The following is a 20972-nucleotide window of genomic DNA, read 5'->3' on the forward strand; positions in this document are numbered from 1 at the left end:
TGTTTATCAGAAGTGAGGGAGAGATAGAGCTGGATCACCTGCAGTGCTCACAGGATGGGTGCAGTAGAAATGAGCACTAGTGAGAGGGGAAAAATAGAGAAAGAGTTCTTCTGTGCTGTTGAGGGTATCATGTTTGTTCTCTCGACAGTGCATCTTTTCCTCTTTTATTAACTGAAACGAGTGACAGAGCTCTGTTTCTCAGCTGAATCTGATGAGAGCTATAAAGAGACGACCATACTGTAAACAAATAGAAAGAATATGGAGGGCAGGTGATCAGTTTATGTCTGTAAGATGGTGTCAAAGATCTCCAAAAGTTTCTACAATTTTATAATGTATATTTTAATTATAATACTTTAAATATTAATATTATTTTTAATTACATGTACTGTATTATATCGATGTTACATACATTTGTGTTACACTGTGTGTGTTTTTGTTTTATACACACACACACACACACACACTCAGTTTTGCAGGATTCTGCTATGGAAATATAATGATATACATTTTGTATTACATTTCTTCTGTATGTAATTTAAAGCTGAGAATACAGATGTATTTATTTCTAGGAACTGGTGTGCAATTCATGAGAGGTTATGCTTTTATCTCTCTAGTCTTTTGAAAAAGACATGGAGAAAATATGTGTGTTCTGAATAGATGTTGCTGTGGGTGTTTGTGTGTAGGAGAAGGTGATATTAAAGGTCCTGTAAGCGACTTGTTTAAAATACCACACATAAATTGTCCCCACTACCTGACAGATATCACTGAAATAGGTGCCCTGAGAAATTACACCTGTCTCTGACAGCCATAGGCTCTGTATGAGCAGAAAACTAGCCAATTGGAGAACAGGCTGTGTCTCTCTGGCTTTTATATGTTTGTGTTGGTGACATCAGGTTGATATGTCTTTGGTGGCTCTCTGAAATCATCTGTAGATATAGGCTATGTTCACACTGCAAGATTAGTGCTCAGTTCTGATTTGTTGCTCTGATTATATATATTTTTTTGACTATTCATATCAATTAAAAAAAAGAGTTTGAACTAGTCACGGGTCCTTAACTGATACACAAAAGAAAACACACAATAACAAATAAGAAAAACAATCATTAATAAAAAAAATCAAATTTCATTAAAACCAACAAATTCTTTTAAAACAAGAAATAAGGTAATTTAAGAAAATAAAATCAACCATTATCCAAAAATAGTTATGATCCAACACATTTTTTTTTTTTGCTGTCACTGTAATTCTTATAGGTTCTAACACCTCACTTTCCTTCCATCAACTTCCATATGTCTTCCTATTGTTTAAACTACCATTATCCAAAGAATTGTACCATGGTATTTATAGATTAACTTATTATGTGATTAAACATCAACTCCATACATATCTGATGCCTAGGACACAAAATGTTAAAACACGCCGAATCAGCCCGATTTCACCAATAAGCCCCTTCCTTCCCCTCTAGTTGATAAAAACCCATGCACACGCCGAATCAGCCCGATTTCACCAATAAGCCCCTTCCTTCCCCTCTAGTTGATTTGTTCTTTGTTGTTGATGAAGTGCCGTTGAGGAAATCACAAGCAATCTCTCTGTCTGGGCTGCATGATGGCTGAACAGTTCAGAGAGGAGAATTAAAGGGCTATGCAAAAAAGCAAAATGCACTGATTACGTTTCTTCGTTAATTTCATTTGCTGCACTGCCTTCCCTAATGATGATCAGATAATGTACTGAAGAGCACGCTGAGCTGTCACAGTGGGCACTGCATGTACAAAAGACCCCAACCGAATGAACTGCTAAAATCTGAGAGTAAGAACGTTTGAATGAATGAATGAAACAGAATAAACTTATCATCAGAAAAATGCACAAGGAGTCATGAGGATTTAGGGAAGTAGAGCTAGTGCCTTTTTTGTTTCAGCAGGGCTATGTGTATTTGTGTGTGTGTGTGGTAGTTCTACTGTGGCAGAGTCAGGCCTATGATGTGTTCTGAAAATGTTCATTTGTGTAATGTATTTAATCCGTGGCTCCCTTGAGGTGTTGAGGTGCATTAAGTCCAGAGCCTTTGAGACTCTGGCTGCAGCCAAAAACAATTTCTTTTTATAAAAAATTCATAAGCTCATAATTGTTTCTCTCATGTTTAGCCTTCTTTACTGACATATACTTTATTACAGTGCCTCTTATATTAGGCCAAGTCCTCATCCATCTACAGGAAATGCCCTATTGTACAAGATTGTTTTGCACACATATTGTAAGGGGGAAAAAATATAAAAAACAACACATTTTATGTTATGTTTACATATTCCTGTAACCCTAAAACACAAAATCAATGCAGTGTGTTATTCAAAATACAAATATATCACCTTTTAGAATCAATACAGAAAATTCTTTCATATTAACGGTACATCAGGCTGTATTTTTACAGACTTTTCCTAGAGTGCAGTGCTGGAGAACATGTCTTGAAACTTGCGGAGTTCATTAACATTTAGTTTGAATATCAGTCAGTTTTACTTAATTTTAATGGCAAGGGAATAATAATAATATATATTTCTGTTTAAAGATATCAATACTTTTATTCAGAAAGGTCACATTAAATGGATCAAAGTGACAGTAAAGACAAAAGATTTCTGTTTCAAATAAAAAAAAAAATTTTAAAAAAAAAAAAAAAAACAAAAAAAAAAATCAGCATATTAGAATGATTTCTGAAAGAATCTTGAAAAAAATAAATAAAACTGTTTTCAACATAATAAAAAACATTTCTTAAACACAAAACCAGAATATTAGAATGAGTTCTGAAAGATCATGTAAAACTGAAGACTGGAGTAATAGCTTTTGAAAACTTTGCTTTGCCATCACAGAAATAAGTTTAAACATACATTACGTACATACATACAGAATATATTAAAATAGAAAGCAGTTATTTAAAAAACATTATAAAAATCTTGCTGACCCAAATCTTTTGAACCGCAGTGTACGTTTTCAAGGTGTAAACAAAAATATGATTTCTTTTTACTTGATGTTAAACCACAGCATTTTGAGTCATTAAATTGAAAATTTCAAATAATGCAAACAATTTTTAAAACCATATGAAGCCAATATGAATACAAAGAGTGTGTTTTTAGTATCTTAGCACACGTGTTTTAATCCAGATTTTTTATTTTTATTTTTTTTTGCTGTGGAATTGACAAACCTGTCATTTGTAAAATTCTACTTCTTCCCACCCTTCTATATTTTCTGGCTAATTTGATAATGCTTTCAGCTGCCAAATAGATTCCGTAAATTCGGTCTGAACAAGTCCACAAAATAATCAATCAAAATAGAATATGTGAAGAAAAAAAAAATCAGCAGATTGAATTTGGGTTTAAAGCTGTGATGTTGATCTAAAAAAATGCTTTTACTTTGTCTGAAAGCCCTTTTTGTCCATCCTGAAATCCACAGCAGGTTTTCACTAGAGTGGGGCAAAGCCAGTGGTAGTGCTTGTGAGATGTGCATTTGTGTGTTAAGCAGAAGCAGAGGTGTGCCATATGGCTGGAGAATGGTAGTCCGCAGGGGATTGTTTCAACAGTGGCTAAAGTGCTATTGGCCCGGCATGGCGCTCTCAATAATGCTCCCCAGGGCTGTAGTAGAGCACCGCTGGGGAGAAAAAAAATCTGTTTCCATAGCCAGGCACACCACCAATCTCTTCTGCCCCTTCATTTACGGCAAGAAAAGAATGATGGACAACCTCAGGCTTTCTGTTCAAGCTTCATAAAACATGGGAGGCTATTCAGCAGAGAGAATCAGATGGAAAAGCACCTTTCCTGCTTTTGGAAAGTTGGATTTGTTTCCACACCTCGTTTCATTCAGAAAACAATTTCACCCTCATTTTGCTTTTTCAAGTGTGCAGGAAATGAGTCATAGAATCCAAACTGTGGATATATTTCACCTGGTTAGACGACAACATTTCCATACCTCAGTATAGTTTTCGACGTTCACCAATCTTCCTCTCGTTTTAAATCACGTCTGTTGTGGAGGCGGCAGCACAGAGCACATTACATTGCCCACCAGGCACAGCATGCCAGACTAGCTCTTTCTGTTCATGAACAGTGCTAAACAATGATCCACAAGGTGGTGCTAAGTTGAAATTCAATAACAGTAGATCATTCTGTTAAGGATAGCGGGTCCATACCTATTGTTAATGTGATGTCAGGCCCAGTCCCGCTCTATTTTTAGCCCTGCTGCATACATTTCCCACAATGCAGGTGTACAGAGTGGATGTGCATCAGCGATTTCAGTCCTATGCTTTTTAGAGTTTATTCCTTCACCGTCAGATGCTTTCCTCCACTGTTATATACGGACTTATATAATGCAATTAAGGTCAAGCACGCAATACAAGCACAGTTTGTGCCAATTTCGTTTATGTTGTTTTCATTCCTGTTCTGTTTTCAGCCAATTTTCGCCAATTAAAAAAAATAAATAATAATAATAAAAAAAATTGACCAAAGAAATACCATTATCCAATAAATTACCATTAACCATTATATTAAACATCAGACTTGTATTTGATTTAGGACAAATGTTGAAGTGGCTCAAATCAGAATGGAAAAAATCAGATTCCATGTGGATTCCACCCAGACAGGTGAGATGCAGCCTGGCTGTTGTCTTCTGACAAATTCTGCGAGGTGATATGGCGGGGATCAGGGGGGTTATGGCAGTTAAAACCACAGGAAGAGATCGGCAGTGAAAGTATGACTCACAATCACCTGCTTCTCTCTTAGTCACTGACTCACTCTCCTTTTTATTGATGGAATACTAGCATAGATTGATCTGTTCTTGTTCTCACTCATATATCTTGGTGTTTTTGCAGCTTTTCACACATGATATTAATGTAGAGACTGATTTTGTCTATGCTTTGTTGGTTTAAAGGTGAAGTGTGTCATTTCGGCATCACTAAGCAACACCAAACTGCATTGCAAATGAATCAATTTAGAAGAGATTTAGGATATTTGATGTAATTTGATTTGATACAGGTTGTTACCTCAAAGAAATGTAGCACTTATTGAGTAATAGAAAGATGCTGCTAATTGTAAATTAGTGTTGATTTGACTAATTTACAGTGAAAGCACTACTGCATGCAAGTTTGAATTAAATAGAATTACATTAGTAAGATTTTTTATGTAAAAAAATAAAAAAACTCATGCTCACCAAGCCTGCATTTATTTGACCAAAAACACAGTAAAACACTAATATTGTGAAAAATCACTACAATTTAAAAGAACAGTTTTCTATATCTAAATATGTTTTAACATGCAATTCATGCAATTAATGTACACACACACACACACACACACACGCACACACACGCACACACACACACACACACAATTCACATATATAATTATAAATTCTGGAAGATATTATAAATATTGTCTAAAATGTTATTATATTAAGTACATGCAAAATAAGTATAAACCTGAGGAGCATGTGTATTTACATATGTATTAAATACATGTGTATTTAATTTGTTAAAGTTGTCTGTTCTTGTGAATAAACCATGAAGAGCTTCTCAATGGCAGTATATCATAAGCACTTCACCCAGATATATAAGTCATGCACATCTTAATATTTTACTGGGTTGCGCCGTTCTGCTTGATTGTGCTGCACATTTCTCCTTGACCACCAGTTCCCCCTCTGGCTCCCAGGGGCTCCACCCACAAAGTGCTCCTTCACTCCAGGCAATAACTGCCCTCCATTATTAATGAGCATGTCATACCGTGGCGCTGCTTCTCTGATCTGAGCACAGTCCACGGGACTGTTGTCAACAGGTTATTGAGTATGTCCTGTTCCACCTTCAGCCTACCTGGGGTCTCATAACAGATTTAATGACTACTTGGGTGGATGAACTAGATTTGATAAGGGCTGCTGGCCACATCAGGTATTTTTGTAATAATGGAGTTTTATAATATAGATATGCAAAAGAGAGAATAAGGTGGTTTTCCAGACCGCCTTAGATGAAGCAGATGTGCAGGTCTGATTAGCCTAATATTCTGTACTAATTCCATCATGGCATATGTATTCTCTCATATAGTGCCAGATCACTTTCTCATGAATAAGTTACAGAGGAAAACATCATGAATTGTTCATGGAATCTGACATGAATGGGATCTTCTCACAGTGATGTATATTGCTCCTCAAAACTGCAATCATCTTACTGAAAAGGTCCTGTGATCTGTGTAACTTCATGCTGTTTGTAGCATGAGAGGGTTATCCTCTGTAACCCAAAACCAGCGGGAGATCCTTGATATTAATGAATATCTGAACCCGCTCCATCTCAGTTTTTTAATGCTCAGTCCTGCTGTATGAAGGATTTCAAGACTTTATTTGACAAGTCCAACATTTGAACGAGTAAAACTTTTTCCTGAAGTAAAGTCAACAGTTTGCAGTATTGAAAAACACACAGGGTCGTGACGGTGTACATGTTTCTATGAAATATAATTTTTTTTTCTCTCAACAGCCAGGAGGTGGAATAAAGGTGGGCAGATGTATAAATTGCATGTGTAACCAATATCTCATGGTAAGATGATTTGTATTCTTGATTTATCTCTGCAATATCTCTTAAATCTGTAATTTCTCATGGAATGGTTTAATGGAGCGATCCATGAAGTCAATTAGCAGCCACCCAGAAGCATCACCTGTCTGTTAACCTACGAGTGTGAGTGATGCTGAATGGATGCGATCCTGAACTCTGAGTGATGGAGCACTGTTGTTATGGCCTGTGGCATTCAGATGGAAACCTTACCTTCTTCCTGTGTCTTTTGTAAGTCGCTGAGTGAAAACAAATGTACAGTTGGTACAATTGTGCTTTGTATAATTGGTGCAAACTGCATGTTGGAGTGACATGTGGGATGTGGTAAAATGCATTAGATGGACCATTAAGTCGATTATATATGAGACAGTCCATATATTTTTGATGTGAATTAGCCATTAATTGGTATTTTTCTTGCCACACATAACCATTTTGAATCTGAGGTTTTGCTTCACTAATGTATGTAAGTGATTCATCTGGACAAACATGGTGAAACTGTTTTGGAAGTAGTTTTAAAAGTTAACTGCTCCAGAAAGATGTTAAACTAGAGCATTAGAAAACGTGAGCATTAGGATAAAATGAGTGGCATTTAATTTTGGAAACACTGTACAGCAAAGGAACGTCTTGTTTTAGACTGTAAATGGTGATGTTGGACTGTAAAGTGAGGATGGTAATCATTCAGCTAATGGAGAGGAAGAACCAAAAACTGATGTATCCAACTGAGCAAGCTTTGTTTAGGTCTTTCATTCATGAATGTCATTGCAGGTGTGCACGGTACAATGATCTAAACAGAGTCTGTTCTTCACTTTCGCCTGGCTGTGAGAATGAGCTGAAGAGGTTTTGTCTCTTTGCTGAGGAAGCTGTTGGGAGCTTTTTCAGAATGCTGATAGCCATGAAATAGAGATTTGCAGTTATCTGCAGATGCTTGTATTTGTGAAGCTTGTCCGTGAAATGCTGTTATTTATGATCTCTATTTTTACAGCAAGATGTTAGTCTACCTGTATTCAGCAATGTCACCACTGATCTTGCTTTGTTTGTTTCTTCCCAATGAACCAACCCTATTATTTCAGCTGTTAAGGTGTGATGCAAACTGAAGAAATTAACAAAGTAGATGTTATTGTAAATCTCATTTCTCATTAGTTTGGGAGGCTCTTTTAAAGGGGTCATAGGATGCCCATTTTCCACAAGTTGATATGATTCTTTAGGGTCTTAATGAAAAGTCTGTAACATAGTTTGGTTAAAATTTCTCAATGGTAGTGTAAAAAACATTTTTTTTATCCTGTCAAAAACATATTCCCATAAAATTCAATTATTCATCCTCTTACTTTAAAAGTTAATGAGCTCTGCTGACCCCGCCCCTCTCTTCCTTATATCTGAGGGACTGTTAACTTTAGCCGCATTCATCGTGAAACTTGCTAATTAGCACATTATTAGGAAAGTGATTTGCAAAGATTAATTAAAAAAAAAAACTTAGACTCACTTCTTCTGTAGGTGAAGCTGGATCACAAATGATTTGCGTGAACAAAGACATTTATGAAGCATTTATGTAGATTGGGGGCACATTCTCTTAAAAAACAAATGCAATCCACTATGTCTTCAGTGGCTCAGATGTCAGGAGTAAATGACGACTGCTATGTTCATTATTACATCCAACAACAAAACACCTCAGTTGCTTTCATTCTTGTCTACATCTGCTCCGGCGTTGAAACAAAGGTGGACTGATGACAGCTCATTCAGGGCGGGTCTAAGGTAAGATGCAAGTCCAGTCTGTGCTGAAACGCTACTGTCAATCAAACTATCGTGGGAGGGGCCTGTTTTTGTGATGTCACACAGACAGACATCTGAATTCGGCTTGATTTAAAAAAGGGGTAAAGATTTGAGCAGATAAAAAAAAAAAAAAAAAAAAACTTTTTGGGTGGTTGTGTACACACACTGCCAACACACATTTCAGTTCAAACAACAGGACCCCTTTAAAGATGATTTCACTGAATTTTTTTTTGCCTCTGCTACTTTTGCGTGTTGTTTTGTTTGATTTAGTGACACCCAGCATTTGTTTTAAAGTTTAGTTTGAAATATTTTTTTAAATGCCTGTTTAAAAATCTGGATTTAAAATAAGAACAACACAATTATGAGCTAGTTTAAAAAGCTTGGTGTTAAACTAAAAGTGAATATTAAATATTAAAAGGTGTTAAACTAGGATGACAACAACAACAGCAATTATTATTATTATTATTATTATTATTATTATAATTAATATATTATTATATTATTAATATTAAAACATCTGCTATTTTTTATTTTTAATTTAATTTAATTTAATTTAATTTAATTTAATTTAATTTAATTTAATTTAATTTAATTTAATTTAATTTAATTTAATTTAATTTAATTTAATTTAGAAAAACAAATAATAGTACTTAAGCGGATCCACTCATAATAATAAAGTACATTTACATATAGGACTGTTCAGGCTCCTTGCAATACTTCAGTATTGTACTTGCAGTACATAGTTGGAAGGACCAAATGTAATAATTTGAAAATCAATCACTGGAAAACCCCATAAAGGTCATCAGCTAATTAAAATACTGGTTCAGTTATATTTGTAAACGGCAACTATTTAAAAAAAAAACTGTTACCTTTCTGAAAACATTGTATAGAACCCCATAAATAAATTTCCACAAACATCTTTTCCAATAGGATTATTTGAAAAGGTTAATAGACTTAATTTACAGACCTTCACCCCTCACAAACACACACACACATTCTTGTGTGAGATTGATTCAGGTACATCTGATAACATTTTTCTGGCCTTGAATGTCTGTGATTCTGGCTACACAGTCTCCATGGCAACAGGGCCCGTCATCATCATCGACTAGCTATGCAGAGTCATGCATACCCGGACTCTCAAACCCTCGTACTGCTTCAGTGATGCTTCAGTGCAGTGCAGTCTTCCTCCATTTCATGTCGATCATCAGAGTCTGCCTCTGTCTTATTTGGTGTGGGCAAAATATTAAAGAGTGTGAAACTCTTTGACTGTAAAATGTTTCAGTGACTAAAGCCTCGTTCAGACTGTCAGCCCAAATCCAATTTTTGTGCAAATCCGATTGAAATCCGATCATATTTAGATAGTCTGAACAGCAACAAACTACATGAAATCTGATTTGTACGAATCCGTTTCAAGCTACATTTGTATGTGGTTTGAAATCCTATTTAAATCGCATTCCTGGAAATCCGTTTCAGTCTGACTGCTCAGATCGGATTTAGTGTAGCCTTTTCATGTTCTCACGCTGCGTAAAATGTGAACATGTCAGACGTTTTTGTAGTAAACTTAATAAATGTCTTTGCAGAAACAAGCTTGTGTTGTTGTGAATGGCAAGTCAAGCGGAAAAATACAATATATTGTTAGTATACGCAGCTCTTTGAGTTTTGAAAGCAGTGGAGAAGGCAGCACGGAATAAAGCTGCCATAATAATAATAATCCAGCACGACGGCAACATGTTGTCATGTCATAAGACAACATCTGTATTGCAAACTGTATAGCTGTTATTGTTGTTTTTAGCATTGGATTAACAATGCAAAGACATTGCCATAGAAACCAGCGCACATTCAGTAAAACGAAAGAGCGCTTATGGACACACAAATCGGAAATGAACAGTTGCAACACACTGTGGACAGTCAGTTATTCAAATCAGATTCCATCCAGATATGCACAAAATCTGATTTGGGCTGACAGTCTGAACGAGGCTTAAAGGAACACTCCACTATTTTTGAAAATAGGCTCATTTTCCAACTCCTCTAGAGTTAAACAATTGAGTTTTACCGTTTTTGAATCCATTCAGCCGATCTCCGGGTCTGGCGGTAGCACTTTTAGCTTATCTTAGCACAGATTAATGAATCAGATATTAGACCGTCAAAAATGACCAAAGAGTTTCGATATTTTCCCTATTTAAAACTTGAGACTTCTGTAGTTACATCGTGTACTAAAACCGACAGAAAATGAAATGTTGCGATTTTCTAGGCCCATATGGCTAAGAACTATACTCTCAATCCGGCGTAATAATCAGTTAACTTTGCTGCATTACATTGGTGCAGCAGGTGCAATGATATTACGCAGCGCCTTTTCATTTTCCGTTGGTCTTAGTACACGATGTAACTTCAGAAAAGTCAAGTTTTAAATAGGAAAAATATTGAAACTTTTCGTTCATTTTTGAGTGAGATGCTAATGGTCTAATCAGATTCAATGATCTATGCTAAGCTAAAAGTGCTACCGCCAGACCCGGAGATCGGCTGAATGGATTTGAAAATGGAAAACTCAACTGTACTCTAGGAGAGATGGAAAATGAGCCTACAGTATTTTCAAAAATAGTGGAATGTTTCTTTAAATGCTTCATAGATTTGTGTGTTTCTGCTCTACTGGCTTTGAATTCCATTAAAGAATGTCTCATAATGAGACATTTATCAGATTACCATGTGGTGTGGGCAGGTGTGAAGTCATCAAAGCCTTCAGGCTCTCAGAATAACGACGAGTCTCCTCTGTTTTGCCATATGACGAGTCTGTTTACCATCAACTACTGTCTTTGTCATAGGTTTTAAAATCTAGAAATGGTATTATGCTTCTTTAAATTAAATTAAGGATTTCTTTTGCATCAGATAGTTGAATGGAGGCTCTTCATGTTTTTTTTTTCAGGTGTCTGGCATGGATGAGTCCTTTCCCACTGCAAAGAGGAAAGATAATAGATCACAGGTATATGCTTGCTAGAAGATATCTACAATAAGTGACCATTAGCCAGATATATAAAGAGATTTTTTTTCAGATGCTGGAAGAATCCAGCAGTTTGCATAATTCATTCACTGTTAGAAAGTCCTTGAGCATTATAGCAGTGAGCATTACAAACAAACAAAATGCAATCAAACTGGAATCATTTCATTTTGTGAGAGTGTGCTTAAAGTTGCTTTTGAATTTAAACTATTATTAATTTTAGTAGATTGCCAAATGATAGAAGGTTTTATCTTGGCCTAGGTTGGAGACAACTGTAACACAATTTTTTATTTTAGATTTTTTTTTCACAATAAATAGTTTTTATTTCATAACTAATTTGTTTCTGAATGAATAACTGAATTGGAAGAAAGATTTTTTTTTTTTAAACTATAAACTAAATGATCAGTATATTTAAAAAGAATTTAGGTAATTTCAAATAATTATAATGCAACACTTGAAATAAATGACAGCTATATAAATAAAGGCCATGTAAAGGAGTAAAATAGCAGGTAAAAATTAAAAGTACTCTGTGTATTGTTGGATGTTTGCACATATTTGACATACGATGTGTTGATATAAGTGTTACAGTTTTTTTTCTAAGAGTATTAAATATATTACTCGCACGATTACTGTTGGCAGGTAATTTTGTTTCTTAGGCTAAGTGATGGTAGGCAGATTTGTAGAAGTTTGTGAGTTATAAAGTTGCTTTGGATAAAACCATCTGCTAAATGAATGTGTAAATATAAAGAAAAATGAAAAAAGTTACACTGCCCCCTGTTTCTGTAAACCCTCCACTGTATAGAATAAGATTTGAAAAATGTATGAACGGTGTATGTGTCAGCCTGAGAGAGATCCGAATATCTGCATATTTACTGCAGTGTTTTTGAAGAGAAAAATGCATGAAATATTCACTTTGCTGTTAGCTTTCAGCTTGTTCTGATAGCATTAAACCAAATTTGGGTTACTTTCTACTTTCACTAAAGTTTTTAGAGTGACACTAATGGTAATATTGTTTTATAATCAATAAAGATCCAGTAATTCTACCACAAAGATGTTCAATTAGGCTTCTATTCCCCTTCTCCTACAGATGAAACGTCATGGAAAATATCGTTTTCTTTCTCAAATGCTATTTAATGAAATTAGCAAGTTCAAATTTTCCCTGCCTTGCCATTGTTCCATCTATACGCTTCTGTACATTTATTTCTGTGCGTTATTCGGCTGCTGTGTGAATAGTACATGACTTGGAAGTGTAGATGCATTTAGCCTAGTTTGACTCGCACCCTGGGGGAAGGTTAGGTCTGTAACGATCAGCCGTTTAATCACTGCCACTATGTTTCTTAGTCCTTCTCCTTTTGGACTGCACTGCTATGCCAAGCCAAGGTCCTTGTATGTAGGTTTTCATGTGCACATATTGTATTAATATATATGCATGTGAATATGTACAGTATGTATATATTATTGCAATTTGGCTTCCTTCAGTATTCCACTTCAGTTTGGTTCCTCTGTTTGCGCCTCATCACTGCAGTAAACCTTGTAAATGAAGCAAAATCACATGAACGAGTTGTTCCCTCTATAGCAAGAAGTTTTGCTCAGTCAATGAAAACAGGTTTAAAGCAATAGTTTAGCCAAAAACAAAAACAAACAAAAAAGAAAAATAAAATTAGCTCAAGTTTGTTTCTTCATGTGGGCAGATTTGGAGAAATTAGCATCACATCACTTACTCACCAATGGATCCTCTGCAGTGAATGAGTGCCATAAGAATGAAAGTTCAAACAGCTGATAAAACATCACAATAATCCACACGCAATCCACACAGATCCAGTCCATCAAATAACATTCCTAACCAATAAAAACTTGAACACATTAAGAATTAATCCATCCCTTAAAAAAAAAATATTATAACTGAGAAACTCTTGATTCGTTTATGAATGAAGTCAGCGTTTTGAATGAATCTATTAAATGAATGATTAATAAACTCACTCATAAAGACATGACCCAATTTGTGTACTCTCCACCCTAACTCCAGCCTAAATTCAAGATTACTAATCTCAAATGCTTTTTGGGCAGGTAGTATGCGAATTGGGATGCAGGATGCCATTTGATTTGTTTCTGAATGAAATCAGTATTTCTGAATGGATCTACTGAATGAATGCTTCAATGACTTACTCATAAAATCATCTGATTGGATTCTGAATGAAATCATCATTTTTGAACCAATTGGTTGATTGAATGATTCAATGACTCACTCAAAGACAGTCACTTGTCACCACCTAGTAGTGTCATGATGTAATTTATGGAAAGATTCATTAAAAAACATAGCGCAGACAAAAGCAGAGTGATACAAAAGGTTAAAACTCCCAATCAGATTTGAGAACTGATTGTTGCATAGCAGTGGTTTTGTACTCAACTCACATTTAATAACTAATCAAAAAAACCAAAATAACAGTAATTCTCAAAAAATCACTTGTAATAATGATTCATAAAAACCTCCCTGATCCTCATTCACCCCAGAGCAGAGATTAAGACTCAAGCACGAGTGTTTGTCAATTACTGTTATAATGGAGAAGTTAAATGGAAGCATGAGGCTCATTTGGATGTGTTTAATCAGATTTAATGGTTGTAAGTATGCCTTGTTTTTCTGCAGGGGAAGTGAAGGCCCAAGGTTCCCTCTCATTGGCTGAAAGACAGCAGCGCTGGTCCCTCATTGGATGGCTTGCCTGTCATTTTTTTTTTCTTGTTGCTATGTTTACCAGGGGCATAAGGATGGTGCAAAGGACAAGGCTGGTCATTCTCATCACTTTGAGGTGGTCAAATGTCCTTGGTAATGTCGTCTGTCATTTACCATTTATGCATGTGTCATGATGTCGCTACTCCACGCTGTGGGAGGACGTTCGGGAACACTAAAGGAAATGAAAAGAGGGAGACAATGAGTAACAGAGATAAGACCTCACAGGCACTTATGCTGGTCTGAGAGATAGTGACAGAGTCCGGATGCCCCGGGAGCTCGGACTGGTTTCCCCACCCCCCGCTTGCATAAGTCCAAATCTGTTGCCTTTGTGGAAGCTAAAATAGCATCAGCCATGTCAGCACACAAGGGTGCTTGAGGCAGTGAAAGGTATGAAAATTAAAAATTTAGAAATTGACAGAGGAATGAGGCTGACTTCAGGCTCCTGTCTCACCTCATCCTCTCTTCGTCCTTTCCTAGCTAGTACTTACTCCGTTTTTCAGGTTGCAGTGGAGATGCTCAGGAAGGAAACACACTTCAGAGGTTTGATTTGACAGGAAGAGTTGTTTTTGTTTATATTGCGACAGATGTTACATTCCCTACTGATTTATTACTGTCAGACCGAGCGGAAGGAATTTATGGGAAACAATTGTTTATCTCTCAAAAACAGAATGAAAGAGTCTCTAAAGTATGTCCTCATTTAACTGTAGGAGCACTGGGATACCGTATTGTGAATTTGTGCCTGATTTTTCTACAGACTTCCGAACACAAATTCTACTAAATGGATTTGAGTTTGTATCATGTTTCTGTGTAATGTATGGGATACTTTACCCAAAACGAATTAAAGTCAGAATGAATTGCGTTCATAACGCATTATGTTTATATAATGTGAAATGTTTCCGAGTTGAGCAGGATATTCAATACAAGTAAATGTTGAGCAAGGAGATACATGTCAGAATGAAGTCAGACTAAAAGTTTGCTGAAACAGTGGCTACTACTGTATCTATTTGGCTTTTGTTAGCATTATCTATTTATAATGTTGTCTGAATCAGGTTATTATAGTTAAAACTAAACCCAAAACCATAAAAATAACATTGCAGGTACTTGTTATAAATGTTAACTGAAGTAATTCAAAAATAGTTTAGATAAAAACTTATTTTATTTCTCGTAACACAAAAATTAGTTTAAAGATGTACTAAAATAAAGTTAACACTGAAATAAAAATTAATTAAAACTATATAGACCATACCTCTAGTCAGAAGACTAGAAATTTTTTTCCTGGAAAAAGAAAGTTACAGAACACACATAATGTTACATATGGTTTGATTAAAGATTAAAAAGGCAGACATTTTAATAACATACAACACTGAGTCATTCTCAGGAAGACCAGAAATGTACATTAAGCATCTAAATAAAAACAAAATTGCTATTTGTCATGTTGATTTTAATAATAAGTAAAAAAAATGTTACTTTCCAATAACATGGTGCTCATTTTTTCCCGTCTATTAATTTTTTCACAAATACATAAAAAATATATATATATATACATGAATACATAAAATGACTTTAAAACCCATCTTGACCATGTTTTTAGTTAAATGATTTTTAGATTAATAAATTAAATTATTTAATTGTATTTAATGAACACAAAATCATCAATTTATATATAATGACTATTACAATTATAAATTTAATTTATTTAAATTTTCATTTGTTAATTTTTTTAAGCATGGGCACTACTCTTATATATCATTGACCCCTATATTAAGCATCAAGATATTTCTATACTAAGCCAGCTCAATTTTTTTCTCATAAAGGACAAGTGCTTTCACCCCGAACCACTCCATTAGCCCCTGAATATGCTTGTTAATAACATTCAATCACTATGATGTGAAATCTCTCCCTGACATTTCTGTGCCTGCCTTTTTAGCTTCAAAGAGATCTCATTCAAGTATTTAAGTGCATAACATAGCCGTAATTGCATCTTGCAATTTAACATATTATTTAGGCTGCTGTGTAAGCCACATTTCAAATGCATGTACCTAAATTCATCCTCACCACAACATCCAGATAGTGGGTCCTGAATGTGACAGAAAGACTTGTCATTTACACCTCTGTGTCACTGTTTCCCCTCTCCAGTGCTGTACTGACTGGACTAAGCTCTGACTTGTTTAGCAGGCAGCAGAGTCTCTGACAGGAATGAGAAATACTCAAGAACAGTCCAGGGATTTACTGAGTGTCAGTGTTTCCACGGCAAACAAGGCTCAAAGGCATCTAAAAGGCATCACTCACTCTGTACCTTTCGCAGGGTTGGCTATTGTAACAAAGTTCATAATTCGGGAAGAAGGAGGTGGGAACCGGTGAACATTTAAACAAAACTTTAATAATAAAATAAACACAAAACTCAAAATAGCACGACTGCCACACACAAACACCAAACCAAAATAAAATCCAGGCCTGGTCCTCTCTCATCTTGCACTGTAGTCGCTTCTCCTTTTATCCTTCCGGAGCTCCCCCATGGGACTCGGGACCGGTGAGTGGCGCAGGTGTCGTGCATTATCATTAACTCCACCGGCCTTGCTCCGGTCCCACGGCTCTCGGCCCCGCCCCTCTCGTCACAGCTATTAATAGAACCGACTGTGGAAGTGGGTAAAATCGCCCTGTCTCATGCACCCTGTCTCAAAGCTCCACAGAAGCCAGAGTCAGCCTGTGGTGTGCACAGATAAGGTGCTTGAAAGAACATTTTTTACCACCGAGTAATTGCTTTTCATTGTAAGGTTGCATTTGATATAGCGTACGGAAATTAATTGGCTACTTAGTCCTTTATGTTGAACATTTTACATGTAGAAACGGCATTTATAGCTCTGCAATGGGTACCTTGCATTTTAATGATACAATTTTAAGGAGGTTCATCAAAACTCTATTTGCATTTCATGAAGGAAATACCACTTACAAGGCAGCAAAAGAATGATGTTAAAGTTTAAGGGTGAACCTCCGTGAAGCACTTGTGGTTCAGTTGTAGCTCAGTTGATTTTTAAATGTGTTAAAATTCTTCATTAACATCTCCTCTCATATTAATCTTCTTTTAATCTTCCTGACCCGTAGCAGTGATGGCAAAGCAGCCACAAAGGGTGGAGGGGGGGACATGTTTGTATGATGACATGTGTGAGTAATTCATACTGAAAAATGAAATGTATTTTTAGTATTTCCAGTATTCTGAACATTCTTAAATCAAGATGCATTTACCTAAAATGCAAAATGATCTTGAAGATGATAAAAAGGTGACTTCATTCATGCTTTTAAAAAAATTGCAGATGGGTAAAGAAAAAGTAAAGAAAACTTAATTCAAAAGAAAAACAAGTTTATTTTTTTCTATTTTAAGCAAAAAAATTATTAAGAAAACAAGACCTAATATCTTGTAATTTTGCTTCTCAAGTAAATATATCTTGATTAAAGAATGTTTAGATATTTCTACTGGAAACAAGAAAAGACCCCCCCATTTTAATTCAACAAGAACAAACAAACAAACAAACAAACAATAAATACATTTGCATCCTTTTTGTTACTTCAGTCTGAATTCAAGAACTGAATTGAAATACACATTCTGAAATGTTTAATTCAATTCTGAAGGGTGACTATAGCAGCACAAATACCCATGCACACACACACTCACTGGTCCAGTGCTTTCCCAAACTGGCCGCATGGTGTGCTTCTTGACCTGCCCAACTCCCTCACATAAGCTCCTCTTTTTCAGCCCACTCATCCTCCATTCCATGCACTGAGCACAGGCATCTGTACCTCTAGGGTGATTCTGTGTGAAGTGACCTGTCAGCTCAGATGTGTGCCACCATACAGCTGCACCCTACAATGGTCGGTCAGAAGCACTGATGTTTTCTCCTTGATTACTTGATGTGAGCTCTAGGCAAACTATTAATGCAACAGCGGTGTCTGTCCAGTGCTATGAAAGGCTATGACTCATGTGCTGTATTTATGTGGTCTACTGTATATCATAGGTGAACACCAATCTGAAGGTGTTTTTCCCCCCACTGCAAATCTGTGGAGCACCTATGCAACCTTCAGCATCATCTTGGTCAATGTCACAGTCGGCACGTGACATCATGCAGTATCTCAGCATGACTCCAGTGACCTGATTCAATCACTGCTCACTCCACATGATTTGTGGTTCTTAGATTCACATTTTATCTTCATCCACTTATATTCATAGTGTTATCTATTTGAATGTACATATGCTGTGCTAATATATGAATTATGATTTATAGGATCTTGAATGAGGCCTGACTTTAAAGTTTATAATTATATTTTGTTTAGTGAATCCACACAATTTTAATTTGAAATGCCATCATGATACATTGACAGCTTAGTCAGGATGTGATCAAAGGGCTTTATGAAATTGGGAGAAAAAAATTATCTAGACTGTATAACCTGTATATTTAGCATGAAATTGTTAAATCAAATTTTGCTTCTTTAATACAATGCAAAAAAGAGTCCTATTTGGATGGTAATTGTTTCTCATGTGGACGTCTGTAAAAATAAATTTACATGCCACCTCTGAACTGAAACTGAATTTTGAATCAATTTCTTCTTGTAAACTCAGATGTAGATTTCGGACAGCAATTAAATTACCACACAACCTTGGTGTTTGTCAAAAAAACAGTATGTTGTTTAGCTGGGGATTTTTAAAAATCGACATTCTGGATTCTCAATAGAAATACAGGTTTATTTTTCTTTACCCATTGGCAGATATTTTTTCTCGTTTTAAGCATAAACTCACTAAATGTTGATACATTTATCAGTAAACAAAACTTCTCAAGTTATCAGAATCAGAAAGCGCTTTATTGCCATGTTTGCTTGCGCATACAAGGAATTTGTTTTAGTGACATAAGCTTCCAGTACACAGAGACAACAACAACACACGCGGACAAAAAAAACTTTTTTTTTTCCAAATAAATAAATTGTATAAACAGTTGTGCTATAGATGATAATGGAATAGAACTGAGTAAGATGCAGGGATGTACTAGAATTGAGGAGTAACAAATAAATATAAGGATATTGCACATTTTTATTGCATAAGTGGGGAACATTTAATTGTTCATGAGGTAGATTGCCTGGGGGAAGAAACTGTTCTTGTGCCTGACTGTCCTGGTATTTGTGGCTCTGAAGCGCCGGCTGGATGGCAAAAGTTCAAAGATGGGGTAACTTGGATGTGAGGGATCCAGAGTGATTTTCTGAGCCCTTTTCCTCACTCTGGATGTATACAGTTCTTGAAGGGTAGGCAGGGGAGCACCAATAATCCTTTATGAGTCCGAACCGTTCTCTGTAGTCTTCTGATGTCTGATTTTGTAGCTGAACCAAACCAGACAGTTATTGAAGTGCACAGGACAGACGCAATGATGGCTGAGTAGAACTGTTTCAGCTGGCGAAGGAAGTACAACCTTTGTTGGGCCTTTTTAACAATGGAGTCAATGTGATTGTCCCACTTCAGGTCTTGAGAGATGGTGGTTCCCAGGAATCTGAATGACTCCACTGCAGCCACAGTGCTGATTATGATGGTGAGTGGGGGAGTGCAGGGGGGTTTCCACTGTTTTGAGCGTGTTCAGCTCCAGGTTGTTAAGACTGCACCAGACAGCCAGATGACCGTAGTGTCGTCGGCAAACTTCAGGAGCTTGACAGAGGGGTCTTTTGAGGTGCAGTCATTGGTGTAGATGGAGAAGAGCAGTGGGGAGAGAACACATCCCTGAGGGGCACCAGTGTTGGTGGAGCAGCTGTTGGACATGAATTTCCCCACTCTCACTAGCTGTTGCCTATCTGTCAGAAAGCTGGTGATCCACTGACAGATAGAGCTAGGAACAGAGAGCTGGGTCAGTTTGGTCTGGAGGGCTGTTGGGATGATGGTGTTGAAAGCCGAACTAAAGTCCACAAACAGGATCCTCACATAAGTCCCTGTTTTGTCCAGATGTTGCAGGATGAAGTGCAGTCCCATGTTGATTGCATCATCCACGGACCTGTTTGCTCGGTAAGCAAACTGCAGATGGTCCAGTAAGGGTCCAGTGATGTCCTTCAGATAAGCCAGAACCAGTTTTTCAAATGACTTCATGATGTTAGAGCCACAGGTCTGTAGTCGTTAAGTCCTGTTATCTTGGGTTTCTTTGGAACAGGGATGATGGTGGAGCGTTTGAAGCAGGAAGGCACTTCACACAACTCCAGAGATCTGTGAAAAGATGGGGGCCAGCTGGTCAGCACAGGTTTTCAGACAGGCTGGTGTAACGCCATCTGGGCCTGGTGCTTTTCTTCTTTTGTTCTTCCTGAAGACCTGGCGCACATCATCCTCACTGATTTGAAGTGCAGGAGGGGGGAAGAGGGGGATTGCAGGAGGCGTTAACAGTTGTGTAGGGAGATGGTTAGAATGGGTGTGGGGGGTTTCAAATCTACAATAAAACTAATTCAGGTCATTAGCAAGTTGTTGATTTGCCTCAGTGCAGGGGGATGGTGTCTTGTAGTTTGTGATGGCTCTCAGCCCTTTCCACACTGAAGTTGAGTCGTTGGAAGTAAACTGGTCTTCCAACTTTTTAGCGTAGGTCCTTTTAGCCACTCTAATCTCTTTGTTCAGTGTGTTCCTGGCCTGATTGTACAAGACTCTGTCCACATTTCTGTAGGCATCCTCTTTGGCCTGACGAAGATGTCTGAGTTTTGCTGTAAACCATGGCTTATAATTGTTGAATGTTAAATATGTCCTGGTAGGAATGCATATATCCTCACAAAAACTAATATAGGATGTCACAGTCTCTGTGAGTTCATCCAGATCGGTGGTAGCAGCTTCAAAAACACTCCAATCAGTGAGGTCAAAACAAGCTTGTAAATCATGCTCTGTTTCATAGTTCCATCTCTTCACAGACTTTACTACAGGTTTAGC

The 20972-nt window shown here is 36.7% G+C and overlaps 1 protein-coding gene across 4 annotated transcripts in view; it reads left to right on the forward strand.

Moving 5' to 3' along the window:
* The window catches only part of LOC109056800 (FERM domain-containing protein 5), a 105423-nt gene that overhangs the window by 24512 nt on the left and 59939 nt on the right, over positions 1-20972 (forward strand). For 3 of the 4 annotated variants that reach the window (XM_042775169.1, XM_042775167.1, XM_042775165.1), the window contains exon 2: positions 11245-11301. The exons of the other annotated variant lie outside the window; for it this stretch is intronic. In XM_042775169.1, the coding sequence (XP_042631103.1) occupies positions 11245-11301 (57 nt within the window). The remainder of the gene's footprint in view (positions 1-11244; positions 11302-20972) is intronic. 4 annotated transcript variants of the gene reach the window in all.

This window comes from Cyprinus carpio, chromosome A18 (genome assembly GCF_018340385.1).
Source record: "Cyprinus carpio isolate SPL01 chromosome A18, ASM1834038v1, whole genome shotgun sequence".
Taxonomy (NCBI): domain Eukaryota; kingdom Metazoa; phylum Chordata; class Actinopteri; order Cypriniformes; family Cyprinidae; genus Cyprinus; species Cyprinus carpio.